The 25902-nt window shown below is 45.5% G+C and overlaps 1 protein-coding gene across 2 annotated transcripts; it reads right to left on the reverse strand.

The window, feature by feature from the left end:
- Nucleotides 1-1114: 1114 nt before the first annotated feature.
- Nucleotides 1115-25838, reverse strand: ABCB10 (ATP binding cassette subfamily B member 10). Of its 2 annotated transcripts, none has more exons than XM_043925674.1 (13): nucleotides 25815-25838; nucleotides 24038-24238; nucleotides 23117-23319; nucleotides 18956-19090; nucleotides 18063-18209; nucleotides 16908-16953; nucleotides 14542-14637; nucleotides 13214-13423; nucleotides 11405-11484; nucleotides 10094-10274; nucleotides 5789-5832; nucleotides 3729-3763; nucleotides 1115-3278 (listed from the first exon to the last, which is right to left on the reverse strand). In XM_043925674.1, the coding sequence occupies exons 2-13, from the start codon at nucleotides 24198-24200 to the stop codon at nucleotides 3047-3049; spliced, it is 1572 nt and encodes a 523-aa protein (XP_043781609.1). In that variant the 5' UTR covers nucleotides 24201-24238; nucleotides 25815-25838; the 3' UTR covers nucleotides 1115-3046. The 2 variants fall into 2 exon arrangements, with proteins under 2 accessions (XP_043781609.1, XP_043781608.1); XM_043925673.1 differs by having other exon boundaries at nucleotides 16818-16953; nucleotides 25815-25836.
- Between the last annotated feature and the right edge of the window lie 64 nt (nucleotides 25839-25902).

A 25902-nucleotide genomic window follows, 5' to 3' on the forward strand; every position in this document is an offset into this window, starting at 1 on the left:
TAAAGGTTCAAATACAGGGCATAGCCTATCATGGTTTAATTTGTGATTATTTCATGGGAACCAGCAAGGTCCAAGGTTAGAGACATTGCAGAGAGGAGCCTGGATGAGCAGACAACAAAGCACTTGGTCCATTAATGTGATGTTTTATCTTCACACGGAGGTTTTCACACAATTTAAGCTTTCTTTCTGCCATCTTTATATTGCCTACATGAGTTACATGTCCTTCAGTGGCTCCCCATGCACACACAATGAGAACTGTTTCCCAAGTGGTGGTGATGGCCCCTATGTCAGCCCTGCCCATTTTTCTGGCATATTCCTGTATGCAGCATCAAGGCTGGCTGCATCAATGCAGAACTTGCCTGTGCTTCCGTCCTCAACTGTGAACAGGGATCGGTATTTATCTAAATTACAGGGTTGTCCAAGTAACCACTGTGGTAACGTGCAGTCTGGAAACAAAGAGTGGCACAAACTCTGTGTTAGCTAACTATCACAGAGGTGTTGTTACTGTTTTCTTGTCATTAATTCTTTTATATACCTGACGGCTCCTTCTACACTGGAAGCTTCTAGAGGGCAGACACCACACCTCACTCATCTAGCACCAGTTCTACAGCACAGTTCCTTGTCTGACACGTGGCAGGAGATGCTCCCTTACTGTGCTGAAGCAACTGAACAATGTTTATAAATAACAAGTGAGCACATTCAAAGCCTTAGATTAGGGGCTTCTCTGGTGGTGCAGTGGGTAAGAATCTGCCTGTGAATGCAGAGGACACTTTCGATCTCTGGTCTGGGAAGACCCCACATACCAAGGGGCAGCTAAGCCTGTGTACCACAACTGCTGAGCCCACAGGGTCAGCCCGTGAGAAGCCCCAAAGCCAGACCAGAGAGTAGCCTCCCGCTAGTCGCAACTACAGAAAGCCCATGCACAGTGACGGAAGCCCAGCACAGCCAAAAATAAGTAAGCAAAATTTTTAAAACAGATTAGAATGAAAGGAATGGAACTTATAATTACTCCCACTTTCCTATGTTTGTAATGTTTTTTTAGTCTTGAATCTTTATAAATTCTAGTAAGAAACTGAATGTAGTAAAAAGTTTTACAAGAAATGACAAACACAGATAAAGTTCACTATAAATTTTAATCCATGATATAAAAGGGAATACCTTGTATTAGAAAGTAAAATATAACGATTACATTCAATTTTGTAAATACTTCTGTGGCACAAAGATATTTCCTTTAAATTCAACCTTGTAATTGTGTTTTGTCTGCTTTTTGAGAACACCACCATAGTAGTAAACCATGAAGAATATGGGTAAACTTGTTAAAAATGATTGTCACAGATGTACTGTTTAAATTCAAAGAACAGAGTTCATTTATTCACTGAATTCATTAATGAATTCCCTTATGTAGAATAAAATGTAATACTCCATGCTTATCATGAAATAGTGGTTTCTTCCAGTATAATCAGGAAGTTAATCACAATACTTAGGACCTGAGAAGACTTCCTTTTTAGTCATATCAACGTTGTTACTTCTTAGGTTCTGACATTATCATTACAGAAAAAGTACTTTTTCTTGAGGGAACGGCAACTTAATAGTGCTGACATGAATACAACAAATCCAAAGCAATGCTCAAAACATTGCTTGAGGAATTTTTGAGAAGTTTAGCTTTAACTATAACAACAAATAGAAGAAAGACGGTTAATTATATCCTCTTTTCAGAGGGTGACAAGCTCTTAAGGTTTCTTGACATTTTGTAGAATGTATAAGCTTCCTTCAAATGTTTTAAGATTTAAATTACAGCTATATTAATAATTTTGGAATTTAGCCTCATTGAATGAAATGTCATAACTATTTAACTGAAAAAACACTGTAAAAGTTGACTAGGAATGATAAACTCTTAAAAGATAATTTTCAAGATACATGCTTACAGACAACCTAAGGGTAAAATTACATCTTTTTTGATAATACCTGGCAGTTCATGCCTCACTTCCCAAATACACGAATAATGAAAACAGAAGTTCTCATATTCAAAGGATGGGGCTTCTTCCCTTTTTAAAATCCATCAGGCTCTCAGGTGCCGAAACCGTGAAAAACTGCACACATGCAAACACAGTCTCAGCCCAAAAGAACACATGTTCCTGTACTTTCATCCCTTCGAAGACAGAGGAGACAGGAAATATAAACGAGCCCTCCTGGCCATGTGACATTACCTATTTCTGTATATATATGTATTTCCTAAAAGAAATCAACCCTGAATATTCATTGGAAGGACTAGAGCTGAAGCTGAAGCTCCAATACTTTGGTCACCTGATGCAAAGAGGCAACTCATTGGAAAAGAACCTGATGCTGAGAAAGACAGAGGGCAAGAGGAGAAGGGGACGACAGAGGATGAGATGGTTGGACGGCATCACTGACTCAATGGACGTGAGTTTGAGCAAGCTCCAGGAGATGGTGAAAGACAGGGAAGCCTAGCGTGCTGAAGCTCATGGGGTTGCAAAGAGTAGGACACGACTTAGCAACTGAACAATATATGTATAGGTTGCTTTATGAGATTAGCAGGATAAAATAAAGGGTTAGATTTTTCACCATCTATCATGCTACGGGGTAAGATGAGACCCAAAGTAGGTAGAGTACTACCAAGAGATTACACAGTGATTGGTGAACTGGCCTAAAATAATTAGGCTTTTTATTTATAATTCCCTTTTAAAAGTTGTCGTATGACAATAACTTCAATTTATAACAGCAGATAAAAGAAAATGAGGTGCCATGCTCTATTAATCAAAATATTCTAAGATAAAAGAAAATACAAAACCTGAAAATAACATCAGTGCTCTAGACCATTTAGAAAGTTATAATTATTAAAATTCTAAATAAAAAGGTCTTCAGAACAGATCCATCTCAAAACTATTTTACAAACTTTGGAAAAAATAGGCAGATTTCAATGACTTGAAGTCTGATTTACAGATTTCATACAGTCTGAGTGTTTTTCCCCACACAGTGCAGCTTTGCTTTAAAACCTCTCATATTAAGTTTCCCAGTAATCGCTTCTTCATGCTGAAACAAAACTCTGTTTGTTCATTAACTTCCTGTACATCCCATCTGGTTTCAAAAGCAGCTCTTCATGTTTCCCACACTCGATGATTCTCCCCCGGTCAAGGACAGCTACCACGTTGGCGTTCTTAATCGTGGACAGACGGTGGGCAATGATGAGCACTGTCCTTCCTTCCATCAGTCGGTCCAGGGCTTGCTGTACGAGGTGCTCGTTCTCAGCATCCAGTGCGCTAAACAGAAGAGCCCACAGGAAGGCGGCATCAGTGCCACGTACACTGTTCACGCATGTGTTTCCCGGTGCACATACATGAGGGCCTCGTAAGCAGCTGATCCCTGCTATGATCAAGGCTGCAACTCCCTGGGCCAACTGTCTAAATTTTATAAAGTGACTATCAAAAAAAGAAGCTCTGAACCCTTGATCTTCAGAGAACTGCCATGTAAGTTAAAAAGGATTTTTCACATCTGCTGATAAGTGATGAGGGATTCATCACAAAGGTCTGAATTGGACCTAGAACCCTCAACTCACAATTCATCTTGTCTCCCAACTGTCATGATTAATTCATATCCCATCCCTTTAAAGTGTAAGGTGTTCTCAGCCACGTCACTTGAAATACAGAAGAGTAAGTTTGTGATAAAGAAAGAATTTGATTTAATATAATTGCACATTAAGATATCCTCACCTGGTTGCTTCATCTAGGAGAAGAATTTTGGGATTCTGAAGAAGGAAAAACATTAAAAAGATAAGAAAGATATAATTTTATTAGGAAAAAAACCTCTCAGAAATAAAAAGAAATAAAGCATTGATACATGATACAACATGGATGACCCCTGAAAACACCCTAATGAAAGGAGCTGGACATAAAAGTCTATGATTCCATTTACAGGAAATGTCCAGAACAGGCACATCTGTAGGGACAGATGTGTGGTCACCTGGGGTTGAGGTAAATGGGGAAACAAGGTACGTGGGTATGTGTGAATGTTATTTTGGTGATGAAGAAAAGGTTCTAAAATTGATTACAGTGATGGATGCACAACTCTGAATACATGAACACTGAACTATATGCTGTGCATGGGTGAACTATATAGTGTGTGAATTCTACCACAATAAAGCATCCACAAAGGATGAAAAATAGTTCATATTGTGCTTGAGATGAGCTCATAAATGGAAGAGTTAGAGATGACTTTAAACCATTATCACAGTGATCAATGAACCGGATGTTTATAGTGCAGCTTTATTCTGCAGGTGAAACAACTAAAAGTATTAGATGGGGCTCTAAAGTGAGTCAGATAGTCTAACTCTCAGGGTCCTCTTGGAGTTTAGTTGGGAGCAGTACACACAAAACTGAAAAGAAAGAAGAGTCAGCCAATGTATATAACAGATAAATTCTAGTCTTGCCTAGGAATCTATCCACAAGAAATGAAAACATAACCATATACCAACTTGTACACCATTCAGAGCAGTGTTATTTCTAACAGCCCTAAACCAGAAATAACTCAAGTGTTCATTAACCTATGAGCGATAGACAAATTGTGGTCTGTCCATACGAAGGACTGGAAAGGAATAAAGTACTGATATGGCTACAACATGGAGGAATCTTAGAAGCTCTACTAGGAAAGGAGGCTACAAGCAGAAGACCACTGTCTGCTTTCATTTACCTGAAATGTCCAGAAAGGCAAATCTAGACAAAATCAAAGTATATTATTGGGAGGTGGGGCTGGGAATGCAGAAAGGTTGCTCAGGTATATCAAGGTGATGGAAATGTTCTAAAACTGGATTATGATGGTTGCACAACTCTGTAAATATACTAAAAGTCACTGAAAAGTACATTTAAAACTGCTCAATTTTATGATATGCAAATCATGCTTCAGTAAAGCTGGGTTTTTTTTTTTTTTAATCACCTTTAAATCTGAGGAGAGTACTTATCTAACAAAGGAGAAGGCCATCATTTCCTAAAATATGCAATGCCTATGAACTTCAGCTTTTCCGTTTCCTCTTAGGAGTCTTGTGTAAGCATTTCAAGTCTGTACCATTCAGTGTGTTGTGCTCATTCTCCATCCTGTCCTTTGTGACCCCATGGACTGTAGCCCACCAGGCTGCTCTGTCCATGCGATTCTCCAGACAAGAATACTGGAGTGGGTTACCATTTCCTCCTCCAGGGGATCTTTCCGACCCAGGGATTGAACCTGCATCTCGTGCATCTTCTGCATTGGCAGGCGGGTTGTTCACCCCTGAGCCACCAGGGAAGCCCACCATTCAGTTGGGCAGGTTATTAAATACTATACAAGTAAGTATACTTGTACTGTTTTGGTATTTTGATATAGTTACTGTTTCTCCAGTTAGAGACTGCATGCTTCTTTAATTTTATTACTTTTTATATTGAAGTACAGTTGATTCACAATATCATGCAAACCTCTGCTGTATAGCCAAGCAACTCAGTTATACACATACAGACATCCTTTTTTATTTAATACTCAGTAAGCTACTTGACGGAAGGTCTGTGTGTTAAGCTTTTCTCCCTCTGATAATCCCAGCACTGTACTGGGCTCCCAATGCCCAAGAAATACTTGTTAAATTTGAACACAGTCAGTGGAATTCCCAACTCATCTTTCACCAGAGCTGTCAACAATATACCTACCTACCTCCTCCAAAAAGAAAGGAGAAAAATTGTACATTACTAATTACAAGGTCCCAGGTTAAGAACAATGCCCAAAACCCCCAGCCAAGTGGCTTCAGCCTTACCTTAAGCAGAGCACGGGCAATTGCAATTCGCTGTTTCTGCCCACCTGACAATGACAATATATATATATATTTTAAACTGAAGGTCTTAACAAAAATTCTTGGTAATAGGCTTTACTGATAAGCCATATGGCAATCTGAAGGTAGCTTCTCCCAGTTGGTCAAGTTGAGATAGATGAGAGAATAGAAACATATCTTTGAAATATATTATTTCCTCATCACTCTAGAGATTAATAATAAGAATTATTATCATGGCTAACACTGAGGAATTCCTATGTACCAGGTATTTCCTAAATGCATTACACATATTATTTCATTTCATCTCAACAACAAGCCTGTGAAGTAGATTCTATAATGATTCCCTTTGCACAGATTAAAGACTGTGCCACGAACACCCTGCAGGCGGCCTCACAGCGGGCCAGCGCACTGCCGAGGTCTGACTGTGCATTCAGTTCAGTTCAGTCGCTCAGTCGTGTCCGACTCTTTGCGACCCCATGAACCACAGCACACCAGGCCTCCCTGTCCGTCACCAACTCCTGGAGTCCACCCAAACTCATGTCCACTAAGTCAGTGATGCCATCCAACCATCTCATCCTCTGTCATCCCCTTCTCCTCCTGCCCTCAATCTTTCCCAGCATCAGGGTCTTTTCCAATGAGTCAGCTCTTCACATCAGGTGGCCAAAGTATTGGAGTTTCAGCTTCAACATCAGTCCTTCCAATGAACGCCCAGGACTGATCTCCTTTAGGATGGACTGGTTGGATCTCCTTGCAGTCCAAGGGACTCTCAAGAGTCTTCTCCAACACCATAGAGTCTTCTCCAACACCATAGTTCAAAAGCATCAATTTCTCGGCACTCAGCTTTCTTTATGGTCCAACTCTCACATCCATACATGACTACTGGAAAAACTATAGCCTTGACTAGACGGACCTTGGTTGTCAAAGTAATGTTTCTGCTTTTTAATATGCTGTCTAGGTTAGTCATAACTTTCCTTCCAAGGAGTAAGTGTCTTTTAATTTCATGGCTTCAATCACCATCTGCAGTGATTTTGGAACCCAAAAAAATAAAGCCTGACACTGTTTCCACTGTTTCCCCATGTATTTCCCATGAGGTTATGGGACCAGATGCCATGATCTTAGTTTTCTGAATGTTGAGCTTTAAGCCAACTTTTTCACTCTCCTCTTTCACTTTTATCAAGAGGCTTTTTAGTTCCTCTTCACTTTCTGCCATAAGGGTGTTGTCATCTGCATACTGAGGTTATTGATATTTCTCCCGGTAATCTGGATTCCAGCTTGTGCTTCTTCCAGCCCAGCGTTTCTCATGATGTACTCTGCATATAAATTAAATAAGCAGGGTGACAATATACAGCCTTGACATACTCCTTTTCCTATTTGGAATCAGTCTGTTGTTCCATGTCCAGTTCTAACTGTTGCTTCCTGACCTGCATACAGGTTTCTCAAGAGGCAGGTCAGGTGATATGGTATTCCCATCTCTTTCAGAATTTTCCAGTTTATTGTGATCCACGCAGTCAAAGGCTTCGGTGTAGTCAATAAAGCAGAAATAGATGTTTTTCTGGAACTCTCTTGCTTTTTCGATGATCCAGCGGATGTTGGCAATTTGATCTCTGGTTCCTCTGCCTTTACTAAATCCAGTCTGAACATCTGGAAGTTTGCGGCTCACGTGTTGCTGAACTGTGCACGGGCTGTGCTTATCACCACACGTTTGCTCCCCCTCCCCCAGCAGAGTGTCTCTTGTAGGAGGAAAGGCAAAGGAAACTCAGGGGAGCTGGGGTTCGAGGCAGGGCGTGAACTGATGAGAGCGAAGGCAGCTGGAATGGTGACGCTCCTGTCTGCCCAGAGCGTGACCCTGTGCGTCCACGCTCAGCTGGTTCTCTTTCCCACCCGGGGAACAGCTTGCACGCGTGCGCCTGGGGGTGGCAGAGACAGCAGCTACTCTAATCCCCTCCTGCCTTGTTTGTCGGCTCTAACGTTACTAAAAAAAGGGGGTGGGATGCGTAGGGGAAATGCAGAAGGACAGGAAGTGCTAACTCCCCTCCTCAATTCTGTCCCACTGGCCCTCTGCTCTCCTCCAGGGCCACTAGCCTAACTCAAAGCTGATGGAGTCTCACAGCAGGACACAACTCACTCCTTCTAACTTAGCTCATCATGTGAGAAAACTCAGTTCCGTCCTCGGTAATTAATTGTATTGGCTGAACATACTTCTTATTTCATCTAAAAGAAGTTAATCACTTAAAGTGAAATGAATGGTACTGCTGAAAGCTGTCCTCAACTAGGCAATCCCATCCTCACAACGAGGGAGGGAGGAAAAACCCTTTCTATCTGAACCTCTCTGGTTGGTGGGGGTCCGAATGCTCAGTGTGGGTGGGCAGAGTGGCCAGTGAGGGCTTTAGTCAGCTCTGAAAATCCCAGGTGCCAGTGAGCACACAGGCGTCTGCTGCTAGAAGCCCACCCCTTCCTCCACAGTGGACTGAAACCTTCGGTTCCTTCACTGGGAGACAGAGCCTGGGAATCCTGGTGAAGGGAAGACACACAGAGTCTGTCCCCAGGGAGCAGGTGATGCACCGCTGGGCCGCGCACAGGCACCCCCAGCTCTGCACCTCCATCCCCGTCAGCTCCCAGCATCCTGCCCGAGGACACGCTGTCCCAGAGACGCAGGAACAGTGCTAGGCTGTAACTTACCCCATCCATCAAAAGCAGGTTTCCATCTACTGCCTATAGTTTTAACAAATCATACACAACAATCTTAAAACATTTTTTAAACTATCTGCAGGCTAAGTTCAAGCAGAAAGTTTAGTGTTGGAAAGGATTCCTGCACCAACCTTCACTCTGACATGGAGGCCTCCCTCCCCTGCTAGTGCAGATCCAGTGACAAAGATCATCATGAAAGGAAGCACCTCTCAATATTTGTAATAAAAACAAAACAGAACTGTGTTTAACCAAAATTTTACTTCTCTATTTTTTTTGGGGGGGACTCCAAATGCACTGAAGATGGTGACTGCAGCCATGAAAAGATGAAAAGATGCTTGCTCCTTGGAAGAAAAGCTATGACCAACCTAGACAGCATACTAAAAAGCAGAGACATTTCTTTGCCAACAAAGGTCCATCTAGTCAAAGCTATGGTTCTTCCAGAAGTCATATATGGATGTGAGAGTTGGACCATAAAGAAAGCTGAGCACCAAAAAACTGCTGCTTTTGAACTGTGGTGTTGGAGAAGACTCTTGAGAGGCCCCTGGACTGCAAGGAGAGCCAACTAGTCCATCCTAAAGGAAATCAGTCCTGGGTGTTCACTGGAAGGACTGATGTTGAAGCTGAAACTCCAATACTTTGGCCACCTGATGCGAAGAGCTGACTCATTGGAAAAGACCCTGGTGCTGGGAAAGATTGAAGGCAGGAGGAGAAGGGGACGACAGAGGATGAGATGGTTGGATGGCATCACCGACTCTATGGACGTGAGTTTGGGTAAGCTCTGGGAGTTGGTGATGGACAGGGAAGCCTGGCGGGCTGCAGTCCATGGGTCTGCAAAGAGTAGGACATGACTGAGTGACTGAACTGAACTTACCTCTCTATTCATTGGTCCTACTTTTGCAGTTGAAAGCAACAGAACTGTTTCTCTTTCCCTCCTGTAACTCGGCCCCCATAATGCAATCTGACTCGCTGCCTGAGCTGACGTCACAGGGAGTCCCAGCACTGGAATCCCAGTGGTGCCACAGGCCTGCAAGCCCCCACTGTCCAGAACAGGACGTGACGGGCTCTGCCTGGGTCAGGTCCGGACCAGGGCCTCTCTGTGGTTATTACATTTGAAAAGAGTTGTTTAAAAAAAAAAGATGACTCTGTGACAGAGACCACATGTAGCCTACAAACCTAAATCATCTACTCTCTGGTCTTTCATAGAAAAGCCTCTCAGTCCTGGGTCTACACACAATCTCCTCCAGCTGCACATCTCCTCTGGCTCAGTCTCTGCCTCCCAGGACAAATCATCCTGCCATCCAGTGTCTGTCTTACTTTCAAGGATCTTGAATTGTAAAACATCTATTCTCAGATGAGAAAAAGAGGCTGTGGCTGAATACTACCCAGTGGGACCTCCAGTGGGAGTCTGGAAAAACACCTTTGGGGAGAAAGTGAAGGGAATTGGGGAACTGTCACATACAAAAGAGATCTGAGAAAACAAAAATGTTAATTTCATGAACTCTAAGGACAAAAGCCTAATTAAAAAATAACAGCGCGATAGGAAATGTTTGGAGAGTTTTTTGGAGCAGAGACGTTTTGCGACGAAGAGTAACAAAAACGCACCTGAGAGGAGAACACCCTTTTCTCCGACCACAGTGTTGAATCCTTGAGGGAAATTTTGGATGAAAGCAGCTGCATTGGCTACAGCAGCTGCCTGCTCTATCTGCTTAGTGGTCACTGAGGCGGGGTCGTCTGCACCATATGCAATGTTCTCCGCAATTGAGCAAGAAAACAAAATTGGCTCCTACACATTGGAAACAAAACATACTTATTGAAAATTTCAAAAGGCCAGTAATACAGTGGAGCTTAGTACAATATTTATATCTAAGAACTTTTCCCAGAGAATATATACTGGTTTTTTGGGGGGCGGGGGGTTCTATTTTCTCATTCTCCATCAATTTACCCCACAGTGACTAAATGATTCACATGTTAGCACGAGCAGGACTGACTTTACCATCTGAAGATCACCACTGCAGAATCCTGCCCTCACCCTGAATGTAGCAGATGCTCTGTAAATTCAAGTCCCCTTTCCCGAGGAAGACCTCGGCCCCGTCTGCGTTCTCCAGCTGCCTGCCTTCCAAGGACGAAGGGAGAGTCCATCTCTTTCTGTCACTTCTTGAAACACAAAGCAGATGGGAAAGTGGCATTTGCACAGAACTGTTCTGTGGAATTGTCCTAAAAAGCTAATAAACTCCCAGCTTCTTGCTCTATCCTTAATGAGGACATGGCACCGCTGTTACCCTAGCACTCCCGAGCCAAGCCCATCACTGTCCCCGACCCGTCCCCAGAGGAGTGGGGCTGAGGGGGGGTTTCACTGGAGGGAGAGGCCCAGGAGTGGGGGAAGGCTTGGGTTTGTCTGTTGTGCACAAAGCTTGGTAATAAAAATATAAATAGCTTGTCAAAATTCCTCTGCACTAGGTGGTCTTGTGAAAAGAGCTTCATCAAAGAGACCATATTAATGTTCTTGAAATCCTCTACCTTTTGCAAGGGGACCTGGCTCTTGGCATAGTCTTTGCTTGCTTATCTCTGAAACCCTGGCAAAACAGTAGACCGGCTACTAATGAACATGAGAACTGAGAAAGAATCAAAAGAAGCTAAAAAGCTGTATCTTTTTCTCCCCAATCTTCTGGACTACCTGCATTACAAGTAATGACAGTGTCCACCTTTGGAAAAAGGTGGTTAAAGTGGTTAAAGTGTCTAACGTCTTCAGGAAACAGCACTACAAACCTAAACAATCTGCCTGATGAGGTTAGTTTACTACATCTGAAAAACATCCATTCTTTTTCTTTTGAAAGGTCCAAGACCAAGAGAAAAGCAAATGACAAAAGCAATTTTAAAATAAAGTGTAATAAAAATGGACCCCTCTCCTCTTACCTGACTCACTGTCCCAATCTTGGATCTCAACCAGACTGGGTTTAGCTGACGGATGTCGTGGCCATCCAGGCTGATTGTTCCTTGCAGGGAAGAAGGGAAAGAGGTCAGTGGGTGCCATGGGGGCAGTGACTGACAGAAACACAGATGGGATCTGGTGGGAAAACTCCAGACTCAGTTTTTTAAAGATTAGATACTCAAAATCTCCAAACAAATCTAAAACCAATGGGTTTCAGTGACTTTCAGAGCTGGAAGGGACTTTTCTGGATCATGTGCACCTACTCTCTCCCTGTGATGACTGGATGACCAGCACACCTAGCTCATCCCTCCAGCTCACCTTCCGTCCTGTGTCAACACAGATGTAGAAGAGTCTGCTATCTGACTGACAGGATGGCAGAGTTTCAATGTCAGATGTAATTCTTTGACCTCAGCTGACAGAATTACCTTTACACCCTGAGGGAATGAAATCATGCCTCCTGATTACGATGACAGTGACCAACACAAGAAATCCTATTCTTTCTCAGTTAGCTATATGACACTATACAAGCCAAAAATAAATTTTCATACACCTACAAAAAACCCGAGGTATTGACTTAGAAAGCATAAGCACTCTGTACAGGCTCCACAAGGCAGGAATGTAACTGCAGTTGCTTTTCTCCCTGATCTATTCACTGTGATGAAGAAACCACAGACTCAATGTTTTGCATCCCTCTCGCTAGGATTTTCCTAAGCTCAGAATTTTATAGCAAGTAGAAGGTAAGTCCAGGCAGTGATTCCAGAGGCAGACAGTGTAGTGATATCCACTTTAACACACTTGGTGGTTTTGCACATGAGATCACTCCCTGGCACACAACCAGCTCTCACAGTGTTCTAACCAAAAAGACTATAAGACCTACTCTTTAAATTCATGGTTTTAGGGAATTCCCTGGTGGTCCAGCAGTTAGGACTCCAATCTCTCACTGCTGAGGGCCCAGGTTCGATCCCTGGTCGGGGAACTAAAATCCCACAAATCACAAGACCAAAAATAAATAAACCAATTTTTTATTTTATATCAATGATTTTTTTTCTTGTCAAGAAACGTTTCCTTAATCCAAAAATAAACCAACACATACAGAATATCTTCTCTAAACTCTGATATAAAGAAGGATATCAACTACGTGTGGTAAGGGATGTTAACTTAACACACTAACATCACACTAATGATTGTGTGATCATTTCACAATATATACACATAGTGAATCATTATGCTGTACACCTGAAACTGTTAAATGTCAATTATATCTCAGTTTTAAAAAGATATAAGTAAGTAACAGAATGTGTTGTTTGCTCTATAAGATGCTATAATCCACTTAGAAACAGAAACCGAAATGAGAAAATATCTACTACTTGAAGAGAGCCTCAGGAGCAGCACACGAGTGGGTCACTGACGCCCACGTGCCCGGCCTGCACGCCGGCGCCCGGCGGGAGGACCCTTCGGCACCTGCGCAGCTCGGATGGCGAAGGCACACGCTCTCCACGTGCGGCCAGCAGCGCCGCACAGAGGCCCCTTTCTGCTCCCCTCTCCGGGTGCAGGGGACGCTGCACAGGAGATGAGGAGCTGACACAAAGGGTACGATGCCCGATAGGCCTGGGTGAGCACACAGCCCGAAAAGTGACACCGCTGTTTAAGGGGCTTCCTCCCCGGGAACACACCCTCTGGCACTCAGAACTCACACAGTGCATGGCCTCTGCAACACTCGGACCCTCTCCCAGGGCTCAGGAGTATAAGGGCTCAAGAGAGGCCCCTGTCCCACAACACGCTGAACCACTCACCAGAGCCAGGGTCATACAATCTCAGCAGGAGGGAAATCACTGTGGATTTGCCAGCACCACTTGGGCCAACCAGTGCTGTGACGGATCCTGATGGGATGGAAAGGCTGAAATCCTGGAATATGGGCACCTCTGGGCGAGCTGGATAGGCGAAATGCACGTTCTTGAACTCCAAAGCGCCCTGGAAGTTTTTCTCATTCAAAACAGCCCCCTCTGCAAGGTAAGACAGGACACGAATCACTCAGCGCTAAGCACATGAGCACAGCTGAGCCCAGGCTGCACCCACCTGACCACGGCCTCCGCCCAGCACAGCGAGCTCAGGCATCGGGAGGCAGCCGCGGCCCGCGCCCCCAGCCTGCTCTGCACCAGGGCACTGCAGGCCTGCCGCCGCGCTGGAGCCTTGCAGCCGCAGAGGCCAAGGCCGCATCCCAGTCCTACTGATCGAGCAGCAGCTGATGGAGCTTCCGGCCCAAGAGCTGCGGGCCGAGTCCAGTGGCATTCTCCCTGTGGGCTGCCTCTGCAGGCCCCCCATCCAGGGTTTATCTCACCTTCTCTAAAGAGTTGTTTTAAGAGCGTGATGAACAGGCAGGCACTGCACAAAAGCCCCAGAGCTCGAGGGGGTCAGAGGTCAGTTCTATCCCGGGGTGACCTTGCTGTTGACTGGGAGAAGTGGCTCCATCTCTCCCAGTCGGGCTCATTCCTGCCAGTCTATCACAGTGGAGAATGCTGGCATTCACTATTGCCCTGGGGCCAGTGAGTAGCTGACAGTGATCGCTGCTTCTTCCACTGAGCCTGGCTGCTGGGCCCAGGCCACAGCTGCCTCAAACACTGGCTTCCAGTGAAGCAGCTCACGAAGGAGATGGTTCAAAGCCAATTAGCATCAGCATCCTCCACCCCATCCCCAAAGCCAAGCAACTCAGAGGCTTTCCTATGCACGAACCCTCTTCCTTTCCTCCCCGCCCCCAAATGTCAAAATCGCCAAGGAAGACAGTTCTGGTGGCCCGGCCAGGCCCTTCCTGTCTGCACTCCTGAGCGGCACGCACTTCCTCCTGCCATTTGTGGTAACACATCAGCTGCAGGAAGGGAAGCGGTCGGTGCACGCTGTGTGGTCAGGGCCCCCACCTCCAGGGATGCCCTGGGCCCCCCAGCAGCACCCAACAGCAGTCTGTCCTCACGGTCCACCCTCCGATGGCCCCGTCCCTCCCTGTCGTGGTAAAGACAGGGTCTAGTTCATGCTCATCCTTCCCAGGTAGGGCAGGAAGCTGGTCTCACTGTCCTAAACCACACATGTTCAATCCCAGCAAAGAAAAGTAAACCCAGTTCAGACCCACCATTGAAAGGAAGCTCAGGTTCTCTCTCAAGGAGCTCCCAGAGGCGGCTTCCAGCACCCAGTCCCTTCATTAGCTCTGAGTAGAAGGAGCTGAGACCTGAGGATGAGAAGCAAAGGCGCACATCCATCATCGGCCAATAAATGGCCCTCTGCCACCCCCAGCCCTCTGGGGACAGTGACAATAGCCTGCTTTTAACATAAAATCTGCTACTTTCAAACAACAGGGTTTGAAGGGTTTGAAGCAGCTTCCTGGGAATCTGTCAGAATTCCCTCTGTCTCATACCCTTGTTTTCCTTCAGCTTCTCCTCCTCCAATTTCATTATCTCTCATAAGGCTTTGGTTTGATCCGGGGATTTACAAATATATATAGTCATACTAGTCAACCACTGAATTAAAATCACAATGTTACAGAAAAGTCTGCTTAGTCAAAAGTCAAGCAATAAAAATAAAATATAATGCTTATCTCATATTAAAAAGGAATACAAGGTACCCCAACATTCATTTAAAAGGCACATCCACAAAATTAACCCATCTTTCCAACTCAACAAATAAAACATTACTAGGCTGAAAACTGAAAAGAAATTTGGCAATGTTAGATACACTAACAACCTCTGCTTAAAAGTCACCTTTGAACTATGATTTAAAACCCCAAGTCCACTGGTCCACATCAACTGCCAGAACATATACTTTGTAACACTTTCCCTCAGTAAGGGTGCTGAAAAAATGCAATTCAGATATCCTCGGGTATATGAATATTTGTATAAGATACAGTGGACTAATACCTTCAGGTTAAATTAAGGATGCATCGGGTAGAAACAGAGCCACATAAATATAGTCAATCAACCTTCAATAGTTGAGCAAAGGCAATTCAATGGAGAGAGGGTAGACTTTTCAACAAATGGTGCTGCAACAACTAGATTTCCATGTGCAAATAACAAATAGGGACACAGGCCTTACACCTTTCACAAATTAACTCAAAATGATCTAAACATAAAATGCAAAACTATAAAGCTCCTAGAAGACAACATAAGAGAAAAACTTACATGACCTTGGGTTCAGAGATGACTTTTTAAGTATATTAAAAGCACACTCCATGAAAGAATATATTGTTAAGTTAAAGTTCATTAAAATTATAAACTTCTAAGAAAGATCAAGTCAAATGTGGCAGAGAGCACAAGACTGGGGGCCAGGAGGAAAGCTGACGATGGCTAAGCGTGAAACGTGCACAGAAACGTCACAGAGAGGGAAGGTGGCGGCCAGCACATCTGTTCAGAGCGGGAAACATGACCACACGGTGTGTGACCCTACCGCCTGTCAGACCCAACCCCAGGGTTGGAAAGAAAGGAACAATACTGTCATCGCGCCAGCATCCTGAATGGGTCTTGTCTTGCAAGTCACTCAGCACCCAGAAACATCTTGGACCAGATTTTTCTTCAAGACCAGCCAGCAGGACTAAAATGTTATTTTAAACAGATCTCTGGAACTCTCAGTCCAGAAAAATCCTTGCTTGCCTGCGGATGTCTAAGGAAAAGCCTCTCCTTTAACCAGGAGAAAACTCTGGCACCCTGAAAATAAAAAGTTGAGGTGACCCTGTGGGATACCTGAGCTCCTTTAACCAGACTTGAAGCTGTTGATCTAACCTTTCCGTCTCGGTTTTCAATGAAAGGAAGGAAAACAAAAAGCAGGAAATCATGGGCTCCAGGTTGGTTGGGGCTTTGTAGACTCCACACAATTCTGCCTCCAAGGAGCTTGCTTCCCTTCACTCAGTGGGACAAGGAAAGCTGGGCTCTGAGAGACTCTTTACAAAAGCAAGCAACTGTGTCTCATGTACTTTACCACTTCTATTTTGGATTGTTCACTAGTTTTGAACATGGCTGCCTTCTCCCCACCAGCAACCTGCCTATCATGAAAGCATCACCATCAGAGGATGAGGGTTCCTGCACATGCCTGTTCATACCATCCTTCCCCCCAGCATCCATGCTACAGTGAAAGAGAACAGGTTGCCCTGCATGCTGGCTGGGAACAGATCCAGTGAGACCCTGTGCTCTGTGAGCTATGGGGGGGAGGGGGCCTGTAAAAATCTAACACTTCTCAACCCAGGGAGGATCACAGTCATCTTTATTCCGTCCTTCAAAGTCAGGTTGGTGTAACATTCTAGGAAATGTTTTTGCAGTTCGTTAATTGGTGAGTGGTGGAGTAATGGGAAAGTTAGGTTTTCGTTTCAGAAACTATAACCTGATTTTTCATTAATTCCCCAAGCCTATTTAAATTATATACCTCCGACGCTTACTCCAACCCAGAAAGCATACATTAGGAAGGAGGAGAGTTCGCCCACTGTCATGTGGGCACTGCCCATCAGCAGCCCACCTTTGTACAGGACAGAAAGCACGATCAGGTTCCCAGAGAGCCCAGTCTGTGGACAGAAGAAAACACAGGTGAGAAGTCAGGTGAGAGCCAAAGGCCCCCATGCAGAAAGCACTCACACTGTGCAGACCCCCTTTATGCATGTAACCACCAAGCAAGATTCTTCCAAAACACTACATTTTAGTCTAAATTTTAAAATTCTTTTTTTTTTTTTTTTGGCTGTACTGCACAGCATATGGGATTTTAGTTCTCTGACCAGGGATCAAATCTCTGCCTCCTGCAATGGAGGCATGGAATCTTAACTGCTGGAAAGTCAGGTTAAGTGCCTCAAAATTATTTTTGAAATATTGTAATATTGAAGGCAATAATCTCATAAACATAGAAACCTAGATACTAAGCTACCCATCAGATTCCTATTTTACTCAATCTAATCAATTTGCAAAGGAAAAAAAATGATATTCAGGATGCCTCCCCTAAGTGGAAGAAATCGATGTGTTCTACCATGGTGGGCTGGGCAGGCTGCACCGGGAAGCAGATAAGATACCAGGCTCACCTGCTCTGATGTGCATTAGGTACACAGTCTCTGTAAGCGTGCCTCCTCAGGGCTTCCCGTCTGTTCAGTTACGGCCGCTACTGAATCACCCCTACCATCTTTCCACTTTGAAAGTACTGTGACTCTGCCATCATGGTGATTTTCTAGCTCGATGTCCTACCTGAGCTCCTTGTGATCAATGTGGTCAACTTTCTTATACCCCCTTCTTGAATACACTGAGGTTATTTTGGCTAATCCTCAGTGGGTTTAAAACTGCCTACACCAGAATGACCTGGTGCTAAAGGACAGATCGCCAGCTGCATTCCAAGAGTTTTGTGGAGCTGAGGATCTGTGTGTCTAACCAGTTTCCAGGTGAAGCTGATGTGCCCAGTCTGGACCATACTCTGAGGATCAGGGCCTGATCCCACAGTTTTGGTCTCACCACCTTTCCTTTAATTACATATACTTGTTTTCCCCCTCCTTCACAAAAATATTTTTAAGAATGGTAATTCTTAGTCTTGAGGGAGAAGGGAAGTATTTTCTATGTATGGCAAGAGCCACAGAATAAAAATCTCTCCTGATCACGGTGTCTACACTTTTCACTCTTTCCAAAATGATCAACTTACTGCTCCAAAGAAGCCAGCCCGAGCAAATGCCTCTTTCCTTGCTAACTGCATCACATGGTCCACTTTGCTGGTGTATTTCTCTATTTCAGTCATTTCTTTCCCAAAAGCTCGAACAGTTCTGATGTTTCCAATACGTTCCTCGGCTAGCTGGGAGAATAATACAAACATTTCAGGGGAGGCAAAATTAAAATGTGGTTCTCATGTTTAAGATACTATCAACGGAAAGCTGCTTGTCATATGCGACTAAGTGAAAAACAGATTACAAAGCAGAGTATATGAAGAATCCTGCTTTTGGAAACAAATATGTATCTGTACATACATGCATCATATATATAGAGGTAGACAGAAAAATAAGTGAGAGGGTTGGTAGATAAATAAATATATTTTTATGCAGTGAGAAAGGTAAGATAAAAAGGATAGACTCCAAAATGTTAATAACATTCATTCAGAGCTAGGATTATGCATTTTTTTCTCCTTACATTTCTCAAAATTTTATTTTCATAAATATGCATGGTTTTTGTGACAGAAATATAATGATTATTTTTAATTTTTAAAAAAGACAAAACTGGACAGCATTACAAGGACAGCACTACAAAGCTATTTTTATTAGTTGATAAAGGACAGAGTATCATCCAGGACAACTATTTTCAGAATATGATTGGCCTTTTCATCCTATAAAAAACAGTGACATAAGTTCATATGATGTAGTCAAGTGGGATCAGTGCTGCGGTGTGGGTAGAAATCTAGTCTAGAAGGCAGAGTGCTTGGGGTTTCTAGGATCTGCAGGGCTAACACGAGGAAAATGAAGTACTTTCTGGAAAGGTTAAACACATTCCTTAGGGTCTGCCCACCGATAACCTGGCTCTGAGACCGCACCAGGGGGAGGCCTTTACCTGAGTGGCTTGTGCCAGGGAGTCCTGAGTGACTTTGGTCAGTTTCCGTAGGTATCGACCATAAAGCACTGCGATGATGGATATTGGAGGCACCACGCTCAGAACAAAAGTGGCCAGTTTAGGGGAGACAAAAAACTGTCAAAAAAAACCCAAACGTACGTGTTACACAGAGTAGCAAGATACTCTCACTGCCCACCGTAAACATGTGTATGTTTAAATTAATAGGTAGGCCTAAAGGTGCTGTTTGGTAGAACTTTTCAGACATTCTCAGTCTTCACGAAGCCCCGTGAATGTTCAGCCTGCCACACGGGAGTAAGGTGACAGCCAGCCTCTGAAGCTGTGGGGCTCCTTGACCCTGCAACGCTGCCCCACTGCCGGCACAGTGCTGGACCAGTGTGATGTGCACCAGACGACACTGCTCAAGAGAGCAGGGGGGACAGGCTGGGAACGGAGGGAGGAGACCCCGTCTGCTCCACACTGGCCAGACCACGCCAGGAGTTCTGTGTTCAAGTCCCCATCAGTGTCTCCCTGAGATGACTCAGATGGCAGCAAGACCAAAATCCCCACATCAGGTGACAAAGCTGAAGGAGGAGGTGCAGAGGTGTGGAGGTGTGACAGCCAAGTTAGAGCTGCTTCCATGGCTCACAGGACTGGAATCTCAGACAAATGGATCTGGACTCAACAAAAGGAGGATCTCCTAACAACTGGAGTTGCCCAAAGAGGACGTAACACAATAGGGTTTTCCTATAGCCAACCCTGCAATTAGGTGATTCTATTTTAAACGGTATTAGCATCATTATTAATTATAAAATAGTATCTTCATTGTAAGACTCTCCTAAAATGCTGGGGGAAAGCTGCAGACTGAAATGTAAAGTGAAGGATGGATCAAGCAATCATTCACTTATTTACTCATTCAACAACTGAGTACCTAAGGCCTACAGGCAGCATGCATGATCCTAGGCACCTGGGAGGTAACTGACGCACGGGGTGTTCCATCTAAGGGGAGAGGAGAGGTGGGAGCCAGAGAGAAAACAGGTGAGACACAGAGAGAGGGAGAACCCGGAGTGCCCTGTGGTCTTGGAAGAGAAAGTGCAAGAGGTCCTGAGGCGGCAGTGAGCTCAGTACCTCAACCTCTGGGGACGGGCCACGCTGAACAAACAAGCAGGCACTGGGGTGTCCGTGGCCTGCAGGACACAGGCAGAGCAGCAAGGCAATCGGGCAGGTCTGAACACAACACAGCCCAGGCAAGCTGTCTGCACGGCAGGGCAGGAACACCCCCTGGTGTCCCTGAGCCTGGGGACGGTCTCAGGACGCTGCCTCCCTCTGCTCCAGCTGCATGCTCAGAGATAACCTTCTGAAGGATGAGGCAGGTGCTGTCATGGAAAGGAGCACTGGAGAATCAGGAACACACCTCTCAATGCGGGGAGGAAGACCCCACATGTGAACTACTAAACTGACAGTATGGTACAGACATCATTAGGTTCTAGGAAGCAGGCTTCCCACAGTCAGGTCCAGGGACCCGTGAGAAAGAATGAGCATGTCAGTCCCTCCAGAGCTGAAGGCCAGATGCCAGGGGACCTCTCCTCATAAGGCCCTGTGATAAGCTGGCATCTTCGTCCCCCCAAAACTCACAGGCCTTACACCCCACGGGGCTGGGTGTGGACGGAGCCTCGAGGGAAGGAATGAAAGTAAAATGAGGCTATAAGGGTGAGGGCCCTGAGCCTGTCTTCATAAGAGAGTAGCCAGCTCTCTGCACAGAAGCACAGGGCAAGGCCATGGGAACAATGCTCCCAGCGAGAGGGCGACTGCACGCGAGCCCAGGGAAGAGGCCTCAGCACGAACCACTGTGTCAGCACCTCGGCCTGGGACTCCCAGAGCCCAGACCCGAGGGAAACGCACTTCTGCTGCTTGAGCCCCCACTCGTGGGGCTGTGATGCAGCTCAAGACACTGGGACAGGCCCCCTCTGATGCCCTGCCCTTCAACTGCCACTCTTCCTGAGCCCCGGACTATTCTCATCTGGAAATGGTGCTTTATTTGGTACAGGAGGGCCTTCTCCCAGAGCTTGGCTTCTCTCTTGGCTGCGTGTACACAAGAGTTCAAAGCTGTCTTCCATTCTGTATGGTAGACCTTACAGGCTCACTCTGGCAACAGAGCCTTCTGCTCCGGACTGAGTGCTCTCTGGGACACTGGTCAGAAACCTCAGCGTTTCCACCTGTAAGGAAAAATCAGCCACAGTCCTCATTCTAGGGTCTAGAACTGCACCGAGATGACAGCATTGATGGCTAATGGTCACCTGAGAGGTGGTCAGTGTGCTAGGGAACTACATTTTAAATTTTAGCTTTAATTAAAATTAAATCTTAAAAGCTGATATTCCATTTCTATTCAGTTACTAGTAAAGTTTTAAGTATGTCTGGAGATTTCCGTGTGTGCTTCTTCAACCACAAATTTTACAAAATCTAAATACTGGTTATTTGCAATGAAAGCCTCCAGACTTCGATGTTCTGTAAGTATAAAATATACAGTATATTTTAGAATCCTAATATGAAAAATATTTGATTAATAATTTTTATATTAAATACATGTTGAATTGATAATACTTTGTTTATATTAAGTAAAATTATTATCAAAATTAATCTCATTTCACCTTTCTGTTTTATTAAAAAATTTTTTTGGCTACTCCACACAGCTTGCAGGATTCAACCTAGGCCCTCAGCAGTGAAAGGGTGAAGTCCTAACCACTAAACTGCTATTGAATTTCCTCTTTTTGCTTTTTGAAATGTGGCTACTAGAGAAATATCAACAACTTCAGATATGCAGATGATACCACTTTAATGGCAGAAAGTGAGGAATTAAAAGAGCCTCTTGATGAGGGTGAAAGAAGAGAGTGAAAAAGCAGGCTTAAAACTCAATATTAAAAAAACCCCTAAGATCATGGCATCCGGTCCCATCATTTCATGGCCAGTAGAAGGGGAAAAGGTGGAAGCAGTGACATATTTCCTCTTCTTGGGCTCTAAAATCACTGAGGATGGTGACTGCAGCCATGAAATTAGAAGACAATTGCTTCTTGGCAGGAAAGTTATGACAAACCTAGACAGTGTATTAAAAAGCATAGATATCACTTTATATATAAAGGTCCATATAGTTAAGGGTATGTATGGTCTTCCCAGTAGTCATATATGGATGTGAAAGTTGGACCACAAAGAAGGTAGAACAGCAAAGAATTGATGCTTTTGAACTGTGGTGCTGGAGAAGACTCTTGAGAGTCCCTTGGACTGCAAGGAGATCCAACCAGTCAATAAAGGAAATCAGTCCTGGGTGTTCATTGGAAGGACTGATGCTGAAGCTGATGCTCCAATACTTTGGCCACCTGATGTGAAGAGCCAACTCATTGGAAAAGACCCTGGTGCTGGGAAAGATTGAGGGCAAGAGGAGAAGGGGGTGGCAGAGGATGAGATGGTTGGATGGCATCACCGACTCAATGGATATGAACTTGGGCAAACTCCGGGAGATGGTGAGGAACAGGGAGGCCTGGTGTACTGCAGTCCATGTATAGTCAGACACTGCTTGGCGGCTGAACAACAACAACTAGAAGATTTAAATTGCACACGTGGCCTGCACTACATTTCTCTCAGTCAGCAGCACAGGAGAAGGTGTGTCTTCAGACACCTGGTATGCAGGGAGGCAAGCAGATGTGAGGGCCTCCAGTCCCCAGCTAAAGAGAAACAGATGTGATGGGTGGAGAGGGTAAATGAGTGCAGAGCTGCCTGTCTATGCAGAGGGAGCCCACCCTGCCCCTGACAGGAGGAGGACAGGAAGCAGCCCTCAGGTCCTGCAGAGATGACTGACAGTGGCAGCTTCCTGCCTTCGAGGACGGATGGCTGGACAGACTGACAGACTGGTGTTCCTCCTCCGTCCAGCACTGGGCACCCAGGGCTCTTCCCACCTGTGGCTCATTCCCACCGCGTTCTTAGAACCCAGGCAACAAGGTAAGCTTTTGTAAAAGCCACAGTCTGTTCTCCCCATAAGAAACAAAGGTTCAGGTGCCAACAAGGCAACTGCCCCGGGTCCCCGAGGCCTCTGCACGGTACTGCGCACAGCTCACCGGAGTGGTCTCACCCTGCCAGGGTGCACAGACGGGACGCAGCAGCTGAGGGACGTACCATCATGCCGATGCCAACCGAAGCCTGTGCTCCAGCCCTGAGCCCGTCTGAGAGGTTCTCCGTCACTGAGCGCCCCAGGAGGGCTGCGTCTGCGGACAGACGGTTGATAAGCTCTCCTGTGCGTGTCTTGTCAAAGAAAGCCACCTCCTGCCTCAGCACTGAGGAGAAGAGCGAAGCTCTCAACCTATTCACGATGCGCTGACCTGCAAGGCAAAAGCAGCGGCCTCAGTGGGGGCTCCGCTGCAGACCCGCAGCTGCCCAGGTCCCGGCCTGGTGGGAGACCACGCACACCCAGGCGCCTGCGCTCTGCACCCAGCGCAGAGCTCCGCGCAGAGACCACAGCCCGGGGGCCGATGACAGAGGACAGTGACCAACAGTGCAGTGTACAGTTTTACCACGCTCACTGCTCACAAGCTAATTCTGCTTCTTTCACAGTCCTTTCCTGGATTGAACTTTCAAATGGCAAGAGCTGGTTAATTATCTACAGAGCATTTTATCAGCTAAGCGGCCAGCAATCGACGTGGAGTCGGGTGTCCCAGGCTCCGTCACCAAGGTGGTCAGTGCCCATCAACAAGCAGGCCTCAGAGCGACACTGAGCAGCCTCACCCCGCCACGGGCAGCTCCGCGGGGACGGACACGGGGAGGGGCCGCAGGGTGTCCAGGGGACACACAGCGACGCAGCAGCCTCAGCCCGCCACTGGCAGGGCCGCCCCGCGCGGGCAGCTCCGCGGCTGCGCACCACCACCCAACCTCCTGGAGGCCCCCAGGCCACTGAGCTCTAGTGCTGGGCAAGGAGGGGTGAGCAGAGTCCCTTGCCCACCAGGATCTCCAGCCTGGGGCTGGCCCTGCCCTCGGGGCCGGAGCACAGGGAGCCCACGAGGCCCGCCCCACCCAGGCCGCCCAGGAGCAGGGTCCCGGCACCTGACGTCTGCATGAGGTAGACACGGACGGCATTGGCCGCGGCGCCACACAGGAACACGCCTCCGAGCGCCAGGCAGAGGCGGGTCAGGCTGGAGCTGCAGTCTGCAGAGGGGTCTGTGTAGATGACGTCGATGATCTTCCCCAGGAAGAAGGGGGCGGACATGGTGATGACACTGGACACCGCCAGAAACCCAACTGCAGCTGGAAAACACAAGTAACTCTCGGGTTCATCGGTGCTTTGCCCAAGGAACAGGGTGCTGAGTTCATCAACTTCTTTCCCGAATAAACTTTTCAGAGCATGTGATGCTCTCAGAGGCTGGGAGTCTCCTCCCTTTAGCCCCTGGACCCCCGACTAAAGAGGAGAGCCAGAAATGGTTCTGGGCCACATCAGGCAGGGTGTCTGTAGAGGGCACGGATCCTATCCAAGTATACAGACCAGATGACCTGGCTTTACCCTGGTCTGTTTCTCTCTTCTTCCCCAGGAGTAACTGAGAGCTAATCACAAAAATCCTCTCAGGTATCCCTCCTGCCTCTTGATCTAGGGGTTCAACTCAGATGATGTTTTTCCTACATTCATGCTATATGTTGTTACTCCTTGGCATCTAACTGTATCTTAGCTTGAAGATCAAACTATGCAGGTAAAGCTCTTGATTATGTCTAATATTTCACAAGACTGTAAGCCATGGAAAACAGGTATGGGCATCCACTACACATGTGATACCTTCCTTCTTAATATGACTGCTTTGGGAAATAAAGTACCAGAGTATCACCATGATTATAAAAATATGCAAGAACACAACTGTTCACACTCCTTAAAAAAAAAGACGAAGGCATAGAATCTTTTCAGAAAAGAAAATATTGAAAAAATCCAATTAGGAAAAGCATGTATCACAGCTAACTACTTTCATAATAAGGAATGCAAATTTAAAACACAAAGATGTATCATTTTTCATCTACTGGATTGGCAAAGCTCAGAGTTTGACAACACCCTGTTAGTGAACCTGCAAGGAAGCAGCATTTACACTGTTAGTGGCTATGCAAATGGGCACAGTCGCAGTGGAAGGTGATGAGATCCTACCGGTCAAATGTAAATGCACGTTCCCTTTCGTCCACCAACTCGATCTCTAACATATAGATACACTCCCATATGTGTATGCAAAAAAAAGGTACACTCAGGGGTGTTCATTAAGACATTGCTTATACCAGCAAAAGATTCAAAATACTCTAAACATTCCTTAGTGAAGAAAAGTTAAATCAATTATGGAACATGTATTTTATACATATTATGCAGTCATTAAAAACAATGAGGTGACTCTATAGGAAACAACATGAAGCAATCCACTAAGACACACTGTGATCAAGAAAAGCCGAGGACACAAATGTCTGTGGGGCTTTTTTGCTAGTTGGTTCTTAAGTTCATGTAGGCACAAATAACCCCAGAAATTCGTTAGCCCGAAGCTGTGTACCCAACAGGCAAATGGCTCAGTTTCTATATGTTGTCTGAGTGTCTGGAATGTACACTTGGTACCTCTCCACGGGCATCCACAGTTTAAGAAAGTAAATAGAAACTTTCAAGGAGGATCATGGTTTCAGACCTGCATTGTGACCAAAGGCTCTGCCCACCTACTCCTACTTCCTTTTGCCTTATCTCTCACATGTGTTCACCCCAGTAGATCTCTTGTACATCTAATTCTGTTCCGACATCTGCTTGTTGGAAGCCCTAAACTGACACACCCAATGATCTTTCAAAAATAAACACATACATCCACATGTTTACCTTTACAGATGGGCCATGGTCAAAGAACTTCCCAGGTGGTGCTAGTGGTAAAGAATTCACCTGCCAATGCAGGAGACATAAGAGACGC

This window comes from Cervus elaphus, chromosome 15, assembly GCF_910594005.1.
Source record: "Cervus elaphus chromosome 15, mCerEla1.1, whole genome shotgun sequence".
NCBI lineage: Eukaryota > Metazoa > Chordata > Mammalia > Artiodactyla > Cervidae > Cervus > Cervus elaphus.